The 17,979-nt window shown below is 33.6% G+C and overlaps 1 protein-coding gene across 1 annotated transcript in view; it reads left to right on the top strand.

Moving 5' to 3' along the window:
- ARPP21 (cAMP regulated phosphoprotein 21) overlaps positions 1–17,979 on the top strand; it is a 95,330-nt gene that overhangs the window by 17,813 nt on the left and 59,538 nt on the right. Inside the window, exon 10 of the mRNA XM_029285476.1 lies at positions 11,109–11,217. Within this exon, the coding sequence (XP_029141309.1) occupies positions 11,109–11,217 (109 nt within the window). The remainder of the gene's footprint in view (positions 1–11,108; positions 11,218–17,979) is intronic.

Genomic DNA, 17,979 nt, shown 5'->3' with positions numbered 1-17,979 from the left:
AATACACAAAATTAGCTCATGGTGGAAAATTCATATCTTGTGGATATATTGTGAAACAAGTATATTGATCCAACAGCTTAAATAATGGTAAAGATGTTTGTAAAGATTATCTTTTTTTCCAAAATTTTATTACATGTACTCTAAGGAGAATTAAAAAACAACAACAGTTGTTGATGGGTATTTTGGCAAAAAGAAAAAAGGGACTCTATTTTATTATTTATGAATGCAACAATAACAACTTTTGTGGTCCCTCTTCTATATTTCCTGATTGCATAAATGGTTTTCTGTTCTTCATTAGTTCATATCTTGTTTTTATAAAAATATTACATAAAGTCCAATAAGCTAAGATTTTCCATGAAATGTTTGTATAATGCTTTCTCATTCCCCTGTCAGTGGTGGCGAACCTATGGCACGAATGCTAGAGGTGGCACTCGGAGCCCTCTCTGTGGGCACACGTGCCGTCACCCCAGCCCCGCCTCCCCCACTGTTCCCTTCACACCAGCCCCCCAGGAGGAGAGTCGCCCCCAGGCACAGCCCACCTGGAGCAGCGCAGCCAAGGACATGGCAGTGGGGACAAGATTCCGCCCTTGCGCCCCATCGAAACGGATGATGCTGTGGGGCACGGGTGGAGGGCGTGGCCGCCATGGTGCTACTAGGCCACCTGGGCGATCTGCGGCGGGCCGTGGAGGTGGTGGGTGGCCCTGCGGGTGGGTGGGGGCGGGGCAGGGGTGGAGCGGGAGTGGAGCAGTACTGGGGTGGGGCAGTTTTTGGGCACTCGGTGTTCACCATCACTGCCCTAAGGTTCACCATCACTGCCCTAAGTCCTACACATACAGCCAAGCACAAAATGTAGGCAAAGTGAATTATATATAATGATTCTATCATTAATTTTTTACTGTAATATAATCTCTAAACTAATCAATTTGAAATTGAACTGGTCATGCATTCTAGAACTGAAGTATTGTAATGGACTATTATAAAGTGTTAATTAAAATCATTACTGTTTTTGTTAATCACTTTAGCCTCAAAATTCAAATTATGTTGGTATAAATAAAATTAAAACAATTAATCTCCATTTCTGTCTTTGTAAGTGGAACACTACAAAAGGAAATATTGGTACTGAAAATGATTTAACTTAATTAACTATCCCAAACATAACACATCTTTGGATTTCCAGACCAATGTCTTTTCCATTTAATTCTCACAAAATCAGTATTTATTTCTCTGATTTTAAGTATCTGCTTTCTTTCAAAATCTTATTCATTTTGTTATAAAGCTCTATGGTCCTGTGGATTCAAGTTTAAATACCCTAAATCTGAAGGAGAAACTCTTCTATTGCAGGGCATTCCAGTAACCTTTTTTAAAAATCTGCATTTAAATGACTATGTATGAAAGCCTATAATTGGTTTCCTTATCAATATTTAATTTACTATGTACAGTTGTTTATTTTATATAAAGAATAATTCATTGAAGAAATCTACATAAGCAATCTGAATTGGAATACTTATTTTCTTAATGAGAATCAGACATGATCTTTAACTCTGATAGTACTGTCCTATTTGTGGGTTAAGATACAATTTTGAACACACAGTTCTGTATTGGTTGTGGTGTGTGTGTGTGTGTGTGTGTGTGTTGTTATCATCATTAAATATATATTTTATCTTCTTGCCTGATATCCTAGATATTTTGTGATATCCCTAGATGACTAGCTTCATCTTATACTTGCAGTATCTAATGAACCTTATACTTGCAGTATCTATTGAAACCACCACAGGGTCACTTAGAGGTTTTGAACTGGTTACCATTAATATGCCAATGACACCTATTTTTGTTACTTCATAGGTAAGGAAGGAAATGAATACATATTTTTACATTTGTTTTACATTCATTTCCTTACCTGATAAAATTTCTACGTATACAAAATTAAAGTTATGCAACTTTATTTATTTATTTAAGGTAAGAAAGGAATGTAAAGTCCTTGTATTATTTTAGTAAAGTGAATTCTGGCTGGAAGTATATATATTTTTCTTAAATCTAATATGAGAAATATGTAATTATTACTTCAACAGGATCTGAAATAATTTGCTCTTTCTCTTTCAATGCAAATGTTTTTGCCTCATAAAAATATTTTGAAGTATTTTCCTTACCCTTTCCCCAAATCAGAAGCTTCCTAATGCTTATATTCATGTTAGTAGTACAGAATCCAAATGTTTTGCCCCTATATATGATTAGTAAAATTATAGGAAGTTCTAAATTGATGGGGAGACATATTTTAGTCATTACAAACCAATAGAAGTTAGTGTTGAATTACATAAAGAGTTCAATGTTCTCAATCCATCAATTGGATTACTGTCAGTTCCTAAAGAACCAGGACCATAACTTAATTTGCAGTCAAGAAGATTTATTGCTCAAACCAATACACAAGAATCTAATCAACTTGCAATGCTAAATTGGTAGTAGATAAGGGTCAACAGAATTCCAGATGGGTTGGACATTTGTGGGAATATAACAATTCTGAGCTGGTGACTCACTTAACTGCATCCCCCTGGCTTTATCTGCTCTTCTATAATTACTCCCCTAAAACCAACATGGAATGGAATGACATTTGGTGCAGAGAGAAATTTCACTGAAACTTTTATCAAGTTTTAAAATGTGCCAGAATCAACTGGGCATAGTGTAGAAAAGCATTCCAAAAATTATCCACAATTAATCTCTATGGGAGATCATGGGCAGAAAACGAATCAGAAAGTTGCAGATTGTTCCATTCTAATTCTTCCTTTTCCTAGTTATATCAGCTACAATGTATTATTTAACTACTATTTTTCATTTATTTTCCTACCATTTTATTTTAGGGAAATTGAAAGCATTCCAAAAGCATGTTTTGTGTGTTTTCTGTAATTTATTTTAAAAGAGAATGGGTATTGTATATTAAATGGATGTCTAATTATCTGAATGCCCTTTAAGAGAGAAAAGATGAGATGATTTTCCATATTTCTTTTTCTACATCATATTTTCTTTCCTTTAATTTTAAGTAGCAAAGTTTCTAAAATGAATTGTAAAATTGGACAATTTCTTTCATTTGCTTTGCATATTAATTTTTTTATCTTATTTAACTTCTTAAAACCCTTATATCGTATCTATCTAAATATTTGTATTTTTAATGCATATTTATTGCATTAACAATCTGTGTATGGAAAATCCTGCATCAATTACATCAAATTAGGATACGAATATAGAAAAGCAAAAATATTTGTACAACTGATAGTTGTAGAAAGTATGTAGAATGTATATGACGTTTATTACCCATTTTTTCAATTCAGATCTTCAGGTTGCACGATAAACATTTTTCTTGAATTTTGTTAATCTGCCTTTAAATAGTCTGCTATCTTATAATATCTGGGTGGTTTTTTTTTACTTCATTCTGTTTTTGAATATGTTGCCTTTTTATTATATATTACGCTTTCATGTAGTTGAAAATTTTACAGCATGTCTCATAAAGTACATTAATAAAGAAACAGACATCAGAGAGTCTAGGAATGGTATTTTATTGTTATTGGATATAATCTTGAAAGCCTATGCAAGTTTCTCTCCATCCATAAGCAAAATCAATCTAAGATAATTTTGACCTAATTTCTCATGCTTACCTCAGTCTCTGGCTGAGTAATATCTTTTCTGAGTTCTTCTTTAATGGCTTGTTTCTTCCTTCCCCTTTTAATGGCTCTTTCATACTTTCCCCAAGGAATATACAATATACTTAGAGCATAGCTTTTAGAATCAATGGTATATAAGCTACTATAACTACAGAAAATCTTCTTAGAATACTAATGGAGTGGTGATGGGTAGCTAGTAACAATATCATAGAAAATATTTCTGTGTACATTAGATTTTTCTCAGTTTCTAATATAACTTCTACATCACCATTTTAAGTTTATTGCCAGGAATTTAGCAGTTAAGCCCATTTTGTTTTTACTGTATATGTACCAAGGTTGATTGATTGTACATTTAAAAGATTGTACACAATGATAGATAGGGCTGAAAGAGAGTGACTGGCCTAAGGTCATCCAATTGGCTTCATGCCTAAGATGGGACTAGAACTCATGATATTTAGGTTTCCAGACCGATGCCTCAATTAGTTCGTCAAACTTGTTCTCCTATGGTAGTTAATAGGTAATCCTCATCTTATGTGTTTAAAAATTGTTCAAAGTTAATGATGGCATTGAAAAAATGACTTGGTTGTAGATAACCAATCCTTACACTTATGACCATTGCAATGTCCCGCAGGTGATCAAAATTCATTTAACTCACTTAACCATATTGTTTAGTTCCTGTTCCAATTGTGATCATAAGTTGACAACTACATTATGCCTTAAACAAAATAATTAGTCTTGTTTTTCTTCTTAAAAAAGGATGAGAAGATTGAAATATTAAAGGTTAAGGACAAATGTTGGAGATATGCTTCCATTAATTAAATCCCACTATCAATGTGAAGGAACTATTACTCAAGCTCTACCAAGATTGAAATAAATCCATTTAGTCAGAGGACTTTAGTAGTTTAATAAATTTGCTTTATTAAAGGATAAATGTGCTATTCCTTTAATCCTATAATTCCTGCAAGAAAGACAACAAACAGAATTGTCCCATTTCTTTTCCCACAAATGAATGTGCATTTTATTGCATGTCACTAATTCTGCAGTATGAAGTAATAATAATTATCCCATCCCAAAGTTTTGCTTGAACCAGAAAGCTGGAAAAAGTATACTTAGCCTACAGGATAACACCTGAAAACATGAATCTTGTGTTTGTATATTTAGGAACAAAGAAATACGCTATCTGTTCTTTGGAGTATATGTTGTATATGTATCACTTCCCATATCAATGTGAAAATCCTTGAGAAAGGATATAATGATAAATATTATGTATGGCATGGCCTTTCTTCAGAGTATGATGTACCACATTCTCTTCTTATGTGTGCTTAATTGATTCAATAATTGTTGAGAAGCAATAGCTAGGATTGTTTAGGAATATACAAATTTCTTTAATGCATAGGAAGCCTTGTTTTTAATTTATTTTAGTACATTTAAAAGCATAATCTAAAAAAGAGAGGAAAGAAAGAAACAAGAAAGCAAAAGTAAACCATTTTCAAAGAAACCTTAAAATAGTACTATATAAAAGATGACCTTATACTGACCTTATACTATTAAAAGCAGATCAGTAGTAATTAACAAATGCAACCAGTATAATAAAAAATAATCAGGACAAAACAATAGCAGTTTTTATCTAATTTAAGAAAGTCTGTCTTTGTTATAATAATATTATAATTCATTATAATGAGTTAAGCAAAGTCTAATACTGTATGTTGAAGCCTTATGATAACAGAAATCTAAACTTCAGACATAGTACAAGATCATGTGGAAAATTATAATCCATAACTGATTTTCAGGTTCAATTAAATTCTTCATCATACTAGGATGGTTTAAAAAATGACTTATTTTTTATATTTGTCTCACACCAACATTGTTCCAAAAAAAGAAATTATACGTTATTTTCAGAAGCATGAGATGTCACGGCAGGTATTTATAGCAAACTCAATTTGTAGGAATATAGGGCTCAGTAACATTTATCATAAAGACTGATGGGAAGGGAGAAAAAGTCAGTATTTAAAATTAGTTTTATTCTATAGTGAATCATCTCGAGAACTATTGGGCTTTATGAAAGTGACACCAAGTGTTAAAAAAAAGGGATGCATTTGAATGTAACTCAGTATTACATTTCCAGTAGCAATTAAAGTGGAGTGATTTACCAATGAAGAAACATCCTATGCCTGTTTTCTCTGTAATATTCACAATAAATTTGACCTGTTTAAATTCTACATATATTTAAACATGCATTCTTGGACTTTTTCTTACCATTTTATTCTAAATGTATAAATAATATCCAACAAATGGTCTGAATTTTATGTAATAAAATAAGACATATTTAAGCTTTCCAAGAAGAAAATTTCAGAAGATTTCATCTTTGGTGTATTAAATCTTACAAGGTACAGATCATTCTTCTTCATAAATACTTAGTGTTGGAGCAAACGGTGATATACCTGGACTTCTATATTTACTCCATCTATATTTACCCCTCTTAAAATAAACTAACCTATTAATAGAGTTTTTTTTTCTTTCCAAAGATACAAAATGCAAGCTTTCTGAGGGTCCTGTCCTTAAATAGAAATAACTCAGTTGTATGATGATACAATCTATAATTCATGTTAAATTAGTTTGATAATATAATTTGAGATTAACACAGCTAATTTACAATTTTTCAGTCCTCCAAAATTCTAAATTTAATACTCTATTTTTTAAAAAGTGAAATTAATTACTTGGCTACTAATGTAATTTTCCTCATTTCATGAATGATTGAATTAACCTGTGGGAGTTAGGACATTTCTTTGTTTTCTTTTCTTATACACTTTTTGTGAATTCCTTTTATTCAGACTTCAGCAAAACATAGACTGCTGTAACTTTGTTTTAAAGTAGTTCATGTAAATAAACCTACAGTATTCTTTGAGGATTAGAAATGCATTATATGATTTTTATTATTGTAGCTTAATGTGTAAACTGTATAAAACATCTTCATAGAAAGGCAAGTGGGGATATCTTAAGATGAATAAAATTAGTTGACAACTTGCACATCTGAAACTGCAGAACTTTACTGCAGAAAATCACTGGGAAATATGCTATATGTATATGGTGTTATGCGATGTTCCCCTCTATGATGAAATTTTTGTTTCCTTCCTTTCTATTTTCAGTGTGTCTAATAGTATGATTGTAATGGTAACCTATTCTACCAGGTGAAAGATATGGATACATTGTTATATTCGGGAGCTCATATATCTCTTTTGCTTCAATTTTGGAAAATTGTGGCATTTTTAAAATTTTGTTTATTACATAATTTACATCTAAGCAGAATTCGTATTAAAACCTGAGATTTTAAAATTGATGCAATATAGTACAGTTTGCATTTATGGTATTGGTTATTGCAGATTTTTATATATATTTCACTTAATATTAAAACTGGTTTTAACAATCCAAATGTAAATTATCTACACAGCAGTGTTGAGTGTTTCCACATAATTATAAGTGGAGTGTTGCAATACTGATTTTAAACTCTGCTGATTCTTTGGTGTGATTTTCTGTTTCTATAGATCAATGGTTTTGGAATAGAATGATAATTTTCTCTGTGCATATTAGCAATAGAATTCCAAATTGACTACAATTTATCCAGAGATTTGCCTATACCAGATAACATATTTTAATTAAATGTTGCTTGGTCAACTAATGATTCATGTCATATGAAATCAATCTTGTTGTTTCAAATGCCTTTGAAATAAAACCTCTGGTTCATTTGGGTTTTTTCCCTGTACTCATTATACAGCCTCTCCATTACTCACTAATATTGATTGGTGGACTCCTGGTTTGATTCTGAGTAAGCTGGGCTGAGACATATGTCTCCGAGAGTTTTGAGGATTTTTTAAAATCCTTTTAACTTTGAATCTTACTATATTCCTAATGATTTTTTTTTTCAAAAGTCATACTATATGAAAAAAAATATTTGCAAAGGGTTACCATTGGCAAAACACTATTCTTCAAATCATTAGAGTAATCACATCTTTTGGAAGGCCCATTTGCCTGCTTAATAATAATAATAATAATAAAGTTGGAAGGGACCTTGGAGGTCATCAAGTCCAACCCCCTGCTCAGGCAGGTAACCCTATACCATTTCGGACAAATGGCTGTCCAGTTTCTTCTTAAAAACTTCTAGTGTTGGAGCATTCACCGCTTCTGGAGGCAGGTTGTTCCACTGGTTAATTGTTCTAACTGTCAGGAAGTTTCTCCTTAGTTCTAGGTTGCTTCTCTCCTTGATTACTTTTCATCCGTTGCTTTTTGTCCTGCCTTCAGGCGCTTTGGAAAATAGCTTGACTCCCTCTTCTTTGTGGCAGCCCCTGAGATATTGGAACACTGCTATCATGTCCCCCCTCATTCTTCTCTTCATTAGTCTAGACATACCCAATTCCAGCAACTGTTCCTCATATGTTTTAGCCTCCAGTCCCCTAATCATCTTTGTTGCTCTTCTCTGTACTCTTTCTAGAGTCTCAACATCTTTTTTACATCGTGGTGACCAAAACTGGATGCAGTATTCCAAGTGTGGCCTTACCAAGGCATTGTAGAGTGGTATTAATACTTCGCGTGATCTTGACTCTATCCCTCTGTTAATGCAGCCCAGCACTGTGTTGGCTTTTTTGGCAGCTGCAGCACACTGCTGGCTCATATTTAAATGATTGTCCACTAGGACTCTGAGATCCCTCTCACAGTTGCTACTATTGAGCAAGGTACCCCCTATAACATACCTGTACATTTGGTTTTTCTTGCCTAAATGTAGAACCTTACTTTTTTCACCATTGAATTTCATTTTGTTAGATAGCGCCCAGTGTTCAGGTCTGTCCAGATCCTCCTATATCTTAAGCCTGTCTTCTGGAGTGTTGGCTATTCCTGCCAGCTTGGTGTCTTCTGCAAATTTGATGAGTTCCCCATCTATCCTCTCGTCCAAATCGTTGATGAAGATGTTGAAGAGCACTGGGCCCAGAACAGAGCCCTGGGGCACCCCACTACACACTTCCCTCCATGTAGATGTGGTTCCATTGAGGACCACACTCTGAGTACAGCCGGTCAGCCAGCTACTGATCTATCTGGTGGTGATGCTGTCTAACCCGCATTTTTCTGTCTTATCAAGTATCCACAGCATTTATCTGGTCCACTAATTTTGTCACTTGGTCAAAGAATGCAATAAGATTTGTCTGGTATGATCTGTTTTTGACAAATCCCTGTTGGCTTTTAGTAATGACTTTGTTTGTCTGTAGGTGTTTGCTGATTCGTTGATAAACTCTCTCAGTTTTCTGTATGTGCAAACAATACTTTTCACTGTTACTTCTGATAAATCAAAATGGATGTGTGCATGAAAGCTCTGATGCAAATTGCCTGAGAAATGCTATGCAAGTCTTCCAAGAATGTAGCTGCTTTAATACTTCAAGGAGGGGTACGTCACTCATTTTCAGAAGTGCCTTTTCAAAGGTTTGCACAATAAAAGCTCAATTATAGAATTATCTAAAGAGTCAGATGACTAGTATACAGTACTATGGTTGCATAATTCAGTGCTACCAGAAGTGATGAAAAAGAATTGTAATGGTGAAACTCGTCTGCCCTGATTTATTACTAATAAAGAGTGTGGGAAAATATTAGTAATGGTGAACTCCTAACAGTGTCATCAGTGAACTGATTTTAAATTTAAATTTATCTTCATAAGTTCCTGTTTCATAATCACTGCAATTCTATTCAGAGAAGTAATATAAGGGTAATGATAAGAGCAACAAGAAATGTGTAAATAAATATACTGAACTGAATTGTTTTTGGGATTAGAAATCAGATCTATAGGCATATGAATAAATGTTTCCTTGATTTTTTTAGAGAATGACACCTGTGTATTCACACCTACCATTAAAGTGCTAGAGACAATGTATTTGAAGTTAGCTATCTGTATTGGAATAAAAATACAGTTAATTATACTTTGAACAAAACCAAAACCAAAACCAAAGAAATATAAATTAAATACGTGAACATAGATGAAAAACAAATGCCAAAAATTCAGTCACTTTTTATTACATCAAGTATGATGTAATTGTTAATAGCAATAATTGGGTAGACTGATCAGATTTGGTTGTAGCATTATCAAATTGTTTAATTAACTACAGGTATTAAAACAATCACCAGCTGATTTGCAAACAATAATTTATTCTTATTTTGTTCTATTTATAAATGCAATGTTAAAAAATATTAAAAATTGTGCAGTATTGTTAATAGAGTATACAATATATCTTATTAAACTTCACCAACAAGTTTATATTCTAAAATAGTAGCAAATAATAGAATTGAGATAAAAAATAACAGAAATATTATGTCAAGTGATGATTTGAAATTAAGATTGATTTGTATGTATGTAAAAGAAGAGTTCTTGTTAAAATCTGTAAACATTTTAGTTTTCAAATTTTGATCTTTTAAAAAAGCTTTTTCCAAGGTTTGGAAGTTCTTGTTTTTTGTTTTATTTTTTTCATATTGCTCATGTTGACAGGAGATTTCCACACAGCTTGGAATGCATTACAGTGTTCCATGTGATCTTCAGATATTCAGTTCTTCCTGTTTCTTATGAATGCTTGTGGAAGTGACACATATACAAAGTAGAGAAGGGGGCCTTACGTGCACACTTTTCCTTGCATTTTATAAACATTCCTGAATTAATAAAGCACACATTATGTTAAGGACATATTTTATACTTTGTAAAAGAACCTGCTGCTTAATGAAGTTTTGGTTAAAAGAGCAAAATCTGGGATATTAATAAACTGTGCAGAGTGTCTTGGAGAAAAAAATATCTAAACCTGCACTTATGTAAAAAAAACACTTCTCTCTCCACATTGTTTGTGAACAAGGTTGTCAAAAAACAGAACAATTGATCTCAGCCTCTGAAATAGAAACTATCAACTCATAATATCTGTTTAATTGCCATCTGGAGGGAATATAAATCAATTGTTAAATCAATACAATGTGTCAATTTTGGGGTTTTTTTTTCACAGTACTTCAATAGCTGAATAATTATTTATTTAAAGAAAATAACAGTCAACCCATCTCCTTTAGATAGCAACTGAATGTAATACGTGATGCATTATATAAAATACTGCCATCAATTTTATTGTTGCTTATCAATCTAGATAAACTTCACTGAACTGCTGCATTTGAAGGACATGATGACTGGAAATACAAATTGACATCACTTGAGGGTTTTTTTTGTACTTCAATCATTGCCATCCAAGACTAAACACTTCAATAAAAGTCAATTTGCCTCCGACATAACAACAAGAAACATTACTATAATAGAGCAGGTGTCTTGCATTGGTACTGAATATCAGCAAATACAACTATGTTCTAAATGCTTCTAGTTTTAAAAAAATAGTTCTGAAAAATTCAAAGAAAAACAAAATGGGTTTTTATTGATATGTTTTACTTTGCTGGCAGACCAGAGCAAAGGTTTTCTGAACATTTAAAAGATGAAAAAGGTGAAGAATCCCAGAAGCGATTTATCTTGAAGCGAGATAATTCTAGTATTGATAAAGAAGACAATCAGGTTGGTTCTCAGTTCAAGAGTTGTTTTTTTTATGTTACTTTGGAAATGGGCTGACTGATGTTTTTGACATTTTTTTTGTTATTGCTACTGCATTTCTGTTCTTGTGTATTTCCCTCTCCTTCTTCTACAGTTTTTTTTTTTTTTTGGCATCCAGTGGAATAGTTTCAAGCCATAAATGTGTTTGTTTTAGCAGTTTGCATGGGCAATTTTGCTTGACACAAATGCTGCATGTGGAGGGGTGAATTGGAATGTTCAAAAGTTATTCCAAATGAATGGAATAACTAGTCAGCTACATTTTGGCATCTGCTTCTATGACCTTAGGCACATTGGCCAAATTCTACAGTAATGCAACTTGATTGAAAGTAATATGAATAAATAATAGTATAAGGAAGATGGGTTAGTAATTCAGTGAGATTAAACCGTTCTTGCAGTTATTTAAACAAGATTTTTCATTGGATAAAAATATTTGAGATTCCCCCAGCACCATGTTTTATTGCAAATGAAGCTTATTTGCTTGCTTTTGCATGTATGTGGCAGAAACTACCCCCCTTGTGCTGCTTATTGTATAATTCTGCATTAAAGATATTAGTATTGTAAATATCTTTACATAAATGTTTCTAGAATTGGGTATTTTAAAGGGTTTTTTAATTAACAGAAAATAAACTGAAAAGTGAGTGTTTTACTCTAAAAAGTACTTTAAATATAATAAAAACACAATTAAAAACAAAGAATTCCAAAAGACTTTGATTCTGGTATAAGCTTTCATAAACCTATTCAGGAAGGTAAGCTAAAGAGCATATTCTCATTCAATCTTTAGCACTTTGGAGTCACTCAACATCAGATCCTTTTTTTACTATTATTTTGTTTTTAAATACATAATTGTTTTCCTGGACCAAGTTGTTTGCTTTTTCTGAAAAGCAAAAATATTATATAGGAAGCAGAGATTGTGAGAAACACAATCCACTATGGAAGCAATATGGGGGAAACATTATGAGGGAGAAACAGTGGTGAAGAATCTGGAGCACAGCACATGAAGGTTAGTTGGTAATATGAAACTTTCTTTGCATTGTTTCTTTCCCATTTAGCTCTTAATGCTTTCTGAACATTATGATTTTTTTTCTCTTGCTTATAGTAAAAGTGTAAGGATTGTTGTCTTAGCATGATGAAATCTCTTGTGCATAGTATTGTTAAAAGCATATTCCTTATCAATAAGTCTACTTCAGCCTTTTTTGTTATTTGATTTTAATTTTCTTTTCCTTCATTTGATTGATGGCTGTATCTCCAATATTGACTCTTTCAATAAGTGCGGGGGGGGGGGATTTTAACTATTTTATTTATTTAGATTCATGCAGGTGAGATAAGCAGTATAGAAATTAGATTAAATCAATAAATGAGCTTTTCACCTAGCATAACAAAATATATATTTTTCACTAAAAGTTAATGCCAATTATTTGACAGATTCAAACTTAATATACTCAGGTAAAGTCATTTCCATATACTACACCAATACTGAACAAATCCTAAAATTACTAGCATCTGGGCAGCCTATAAATTTAATAAATTGTCATTATCATCATCAGTTTTTCTCCTGCTTGGTCAAGAGGACTTTGAATGTAAAAACAAAAAGTTCTGCTTCCCAGATCACCAATTCTCAAAGGTCAGTTGAGAAAAAAAAATAGTTGCTAATGCTTATTATTATTTAGTTCACAGCTTGGAAATGGCAATTAATAATAATAATAGTAAAGTTGGAAGGGATCTTGGAGGTCATCTAGTCCAACCCCCTGCTCAGGCAGGAAACCCTATACCATTTTGGACAAATGGCTGTCCAGTCTCTTCTTAAAAACTTCCAGTGTTGGAGCATTCACCGCTTCTGGAGGCAGGTTGTTCCATTGGTTAATTGTTCTAACTGTCAGGAAGTTTCTCCTTAGTTCTAGGTTGCTTCTCTCCTTGCTTAGTTTCCACCCGTTGCTTCTTGTCCTGCCTTCGGGCGCCTTGGAAAATATCAGGCGCCTTGAAAAATAGACTAAAATTGATAGACTAAAACACAGGATTCAGTTAATAGAAGTTCCATATAATATAGCAACTTAAGAACAGAGTTCATTATTATATTAAAATTATACAAACTAATGCAAGCAGTTCTAGGAGGTTAAAATGGAAGCAATTATTAGTCTTTTGGAGCTGCTGCCAATTAAAATAGGCGCTACCGAATTAGATGAGCCAAAGACATATTGGGGGATAAGGCAACTTCACTGATTCACAAAGAGATGTCTCCCTCCCTCCCCAAATAAATAGAAAGATAATGATAATTTTGTGTGATATCTGATATGTTACATTGCCTAACTTAGTAATTAGGAATGAGGCAACACTCATTCTCATGTATTGCTTGTTTAGGTGAACATTTATTTTTCACAGCTGACAGTTACTTAAGTATAGTATTTATCAGCTCAACTCATATGTATATATAGAGAGATTGTAACTCTAGTCCCACCTTAGCCATGAAAACCAGCTGGGTGACCTGGTCTAGTCACTCTCAGCCCAAACACCTCACAGAGTTTTTGTGGGGAAAACAGGAGGAGGAAGGTTGGGTATATTTGCTGCCTTGAGTTATCTGTAAAAATAATAAAGGCATGATACAAATAAAAATGATTATAGGAAATATGATGTAAATTTGTGTTTAATAAGTCCTTATTAAACAATTTTACCTCATGTTTCCTGTAATTGTAATTTTTTGGTTGATTTGATAAGTCATTTTTGATGCATGATGTGTGTATAAAAACCATCATGCAGTGAACATGGCTGGTGATATGATATCACAAAGATGCTTAAGATCCATTTTTTTCTTAGATTTGATCCAAAAACAGGAGAATCCATCCTGTTTTAAATATGCTAAGATTTAGAGGACAAAATAGAAGTCTATTTTATTTTATTCCCAACTTTATTGTTTTTACAATACTCCTTCCTTCTCCTATTTGCTACACAATAACAACTCTGTAAGATGAGTTGGACTGAGAGAGATTGACTGGTCCAAGGTCACCCAGTGGACTTTCACAGCTGAGGCTGATTCTGCCATAAAATAATATTAGGGACCACCAAAACGGAGTTGAAAACTATAATCTTCAAATTGACACCTCTGATTTAAAAGGAAGCTTATTTATTTTTTTATTTAGATTTATTTGTTTAATGGTCCAATACCGACTCAATTTAAAATTTAAATTTAAAAATACAGCACACTATTAATACATGAATAAGTAAGAAGCCTATAAAATTAACATTCCATTGAAGGTGCCAAATGGTTTCTGTAAGCTATGGCTACATATAAAATTACAGCTTTCAAAACACCTAAGTATTGAGTACATACTGCAATATCTTCATCATAAGTGGAGTTTATCAGACTCAACAGTAGGCATATTAGCCTATGCAAGTACAAAAAGGATGTGGGTTGTTGTTGTTTTTTTAAAAAAACTAAACTTATTCTCATTTTTCCAACAATACAGAGAGAAAAAAGTGGCAAAATTTTGCAGATTTCTTAAATATAGTAATTCACTAATAGGGTGTTAATAAAAACAAAACCTTTCCAGCAAAACTAGAATATTCAACAGTGATACATAGTTTTTGTTTTTGTTTTAAATTAGGAAACATCTTCAACTCATTTTACCCATGATGAATATGAAAATAATCATTCGTACTATGGAAGAAGGCTTGCCATTGTAGGAAAAAATCCTAGATTTTAAGTTGCACTGCTTAGCCTTATCTGTACGCATGGCATATGATAAATAGCAGCATTTACAGTGTCACAGGCTTCCGAAGTAATGTTCACTTCCATAAATCACAGCAAATGGCCATGTAGGCTATGAAATATAGGATTGGTAGTCTAATACATTGTAGGATAGCAAGTAAGGAAAAACTGATATTGGGAGGAATTATTATCCAATCCTTTCGTAAAATAATGCATATATTTTTCCCTAAGCCGTATATTCTCTGCTCATAATTTTAATAGTGGAACAAAGGAGAAGACAGAGAAACAATACTGGAGCAGCGGCTTTCTATTCAGCCCCTAGAATGGAGCCTCAGGTTTGGTCTGTGGCATGAGATGTAAATTAAACCTGCAACCCTTCCTCATCTTAGCAGATAAAAAGGGCCATTTAATTCAAATAGATTTTCTGTTACAATACATACTTCAAGAAAGCTGACTCACTCCTATCACCATCATTTTTGTATAACTTTGCATATTAAAATTTAGTTAAAACTCTGAACTGCTTCTCAGATGATCTATTTTTTTCAGTGATGTACATCCAAATATAAGAAACATTAATACAAGTGTCCCAGATCAAATTTCATTTTAATAGATATAGAAGAAATTCTATGGAGCAATCATTTGATTATTTTTAGTATAAGCCTTTAATAAATGCCTAAATTAATATCTTTCATACTGAATAATTTGCTAACGTTTAAAAGAACAGTGATTCCATTCTCAATTCAGCAATTATGTTATGAGAATTCTAAAACTTTTCAAAAGTTTGATTTTAATGAAAAGTAGCTATAAAAATGCTTATCACAGACATTGCTGATTAATAATTTCCCTTTTTGTCTTTTATCTCTTCTTTACATTCTAATGTTAGTAGCAAAAACATAGCCCTGGATATCATTTCTTAGACTTTCTGGTGTTATTGTTCAGTAACCTGTTTTACTTTCTATAGTTAAAGAGTGTTTGCAATTGTAGCAATTAAGAAGGAAGCTAAAGAGCCTTGTTATATTGCTAAAATAAGAGAATATATACAGTAAAGAAGTTGGAGGAAAATAAAAAAAGCAATACTTGATCATGGCAGTGGTGTTCAGTTTTGTTAGATAAAATTCCTGGCACAAGTTTCTTCTAAGATACTTCTGAACTATTTATTCATTCCAGCTGAATTTCAATATTGGTGATACAAACCTTTACATATCTGTTTAAAAACATATATTCTACTTAATGCAATAGGCTTACTGTCGAGTAAGGAGAAAACAGCTGAGTTTTTTATTTAATTTTCAATTTTAAGAAGAAAAAGATTGTCTAAATGCAGAAAAATAATAGTATACATTCCTCATTTTTAATCATGAAATCAAAAAAACAGCTGGTTCTATTTAGCTTTGCATAAAAAAGAATTTTATTACTGGATTCAGAACAGTTTTTTTAAGGTTATGATTTCAGGGAAACCCTTTGGACCTTGCATGAGCAAGCTTGCAGCTTCTCTGCTCTTTATTCAAGCAGACCCTATTTTTAGTCTTTTTGTGCAAATCCTAAACAACTTGCGATAAGCACGCAAAGCACAGTTTTTGGAATTATTTTTAACTTCTGAGAAACAATTTTGCTTTAAATTACATGACTGGGAGAGGGAAAGCTTCTTATGACAGACCAATGAGAAACATTCTGGATCCCTTACAGGGATAAATTGGGAAACCTATGTGTGTCATGTGTTTTTACCTCTGCAGCGCTTAATTAGATCCATTTTTTAAAATCCACCCTTTCATTGTTGGCTTTCACTCAGATTTTTGAAAATTTATTCTGCTGATAGGTGATTGGATAGATAGATAGATAGATAGATAGATAGATAGATAGATAGATAGATAGATAGATAGATAGATAGATAGATAGATAGATAGATAGATAGATAGATAGATATAGCCTTTTTTCATAATTTCCTTCCAATATTGTATTGGATTGAAAAGAGAAAAAAGGATGTGGTTGACTTGATTCATTAAAGTTAACAGGCTGACTCTTAAAGCAGCCTTACCTTAAACCTGAAAAAGGGCAGACTACTTTAATAATTAACAGATAATGCTGTCCTCATTTGAGGTATGAAAAGCTCTTTTTAAATTATTTTTGAACTGTACTGAAATACTTCTCAAAAAAAATATGGTTTCTGCCCAGTTGGCATAAGCTAGCAAGTCTGGTATACTATAAATCAGAATCAATCAATCAGAATAGAGCTGGAAGGGACCTTGGAGTTCTTCTAATCCAATGCTCTGCTCAAGCAGGAGACCCTATACCATTTCAGACAAGTGACTGTCCAGTCTCTTCTTAAAAACCTCCAGTGATGAAGCCCCTACAACTTCTGATGGGCAAGCTGTTCCACTGGTTAATTGTCCTCACTGTTAGGAAGTTTCTCCTTAGTTCCAGGTTGCTTCTCTCCTTGATTAGTTTCTATCTGTTGTTTCTTATCCTGACTACAAGTGCTTTGGTAAATAAGGTGACCCCCTTCTCTTTGTCAAATACTGGAATACAACAATCATGTCACCCATAGTCCTTTTTTTCTCTGGACTAGCCAAACCCAAATCCTCACTGGAAATGTTTTGTACATCTTTCTGCATGGTTTAACCAGATTCCCCATCTTGTTTGCTTATACCAGGCATGTCCAAAGTCCGGCCCGCGGGCCATTTGCGGCCCGCGGCCCGGTTTAATCCGGCCCTCGAACAGCCCTCCCTGCGGTATGTAAATGCGGCCCTCCCACGGCCCTCCGGCAAGTCCCATGAGAGAGAGAGAGAGACAGAGAGACAGACAGACAGAGACAGAGGCACTTGCACTTCTGTCTCTCTCTCTCTCATGGGACTTGCCCCCTCGCAGGGCTCCTCATTGGCCCTGCGCCCGGGTGTCCCGCCCCCTGGGAGAAGGGCGGCCAGGAAGTCCCTTTCCCGGGCTGGCCCCATCCCAGGCGCACGTGGCTGGGGAGCCATGCGGGGAAGCCCCGGGATCCCCGCTGGGAGCAACCCCCCCGGAGCCTTTGCTGA

Source organism: Protobothrops mucrosquamatus, unplaced genomic scaffold (assembly GCF_001527695.2).
Source record: "Protobothrops mucrosquamatus isolate PMUCROS unplaced genomic scaffold, P.Mucros_1.0 scaffold_177, whole genome shotgun sequence".
Taxonomy (NCBI): Eukaryota; Metazoa; Chordata; class Lepidosauria; order Squamata; family Viperidae; genus Protobothrops; species Protobothrops mucrosquamatus.
This window is presented reverse-complemented; position numbering and strand designations above follow the sequence as displayed.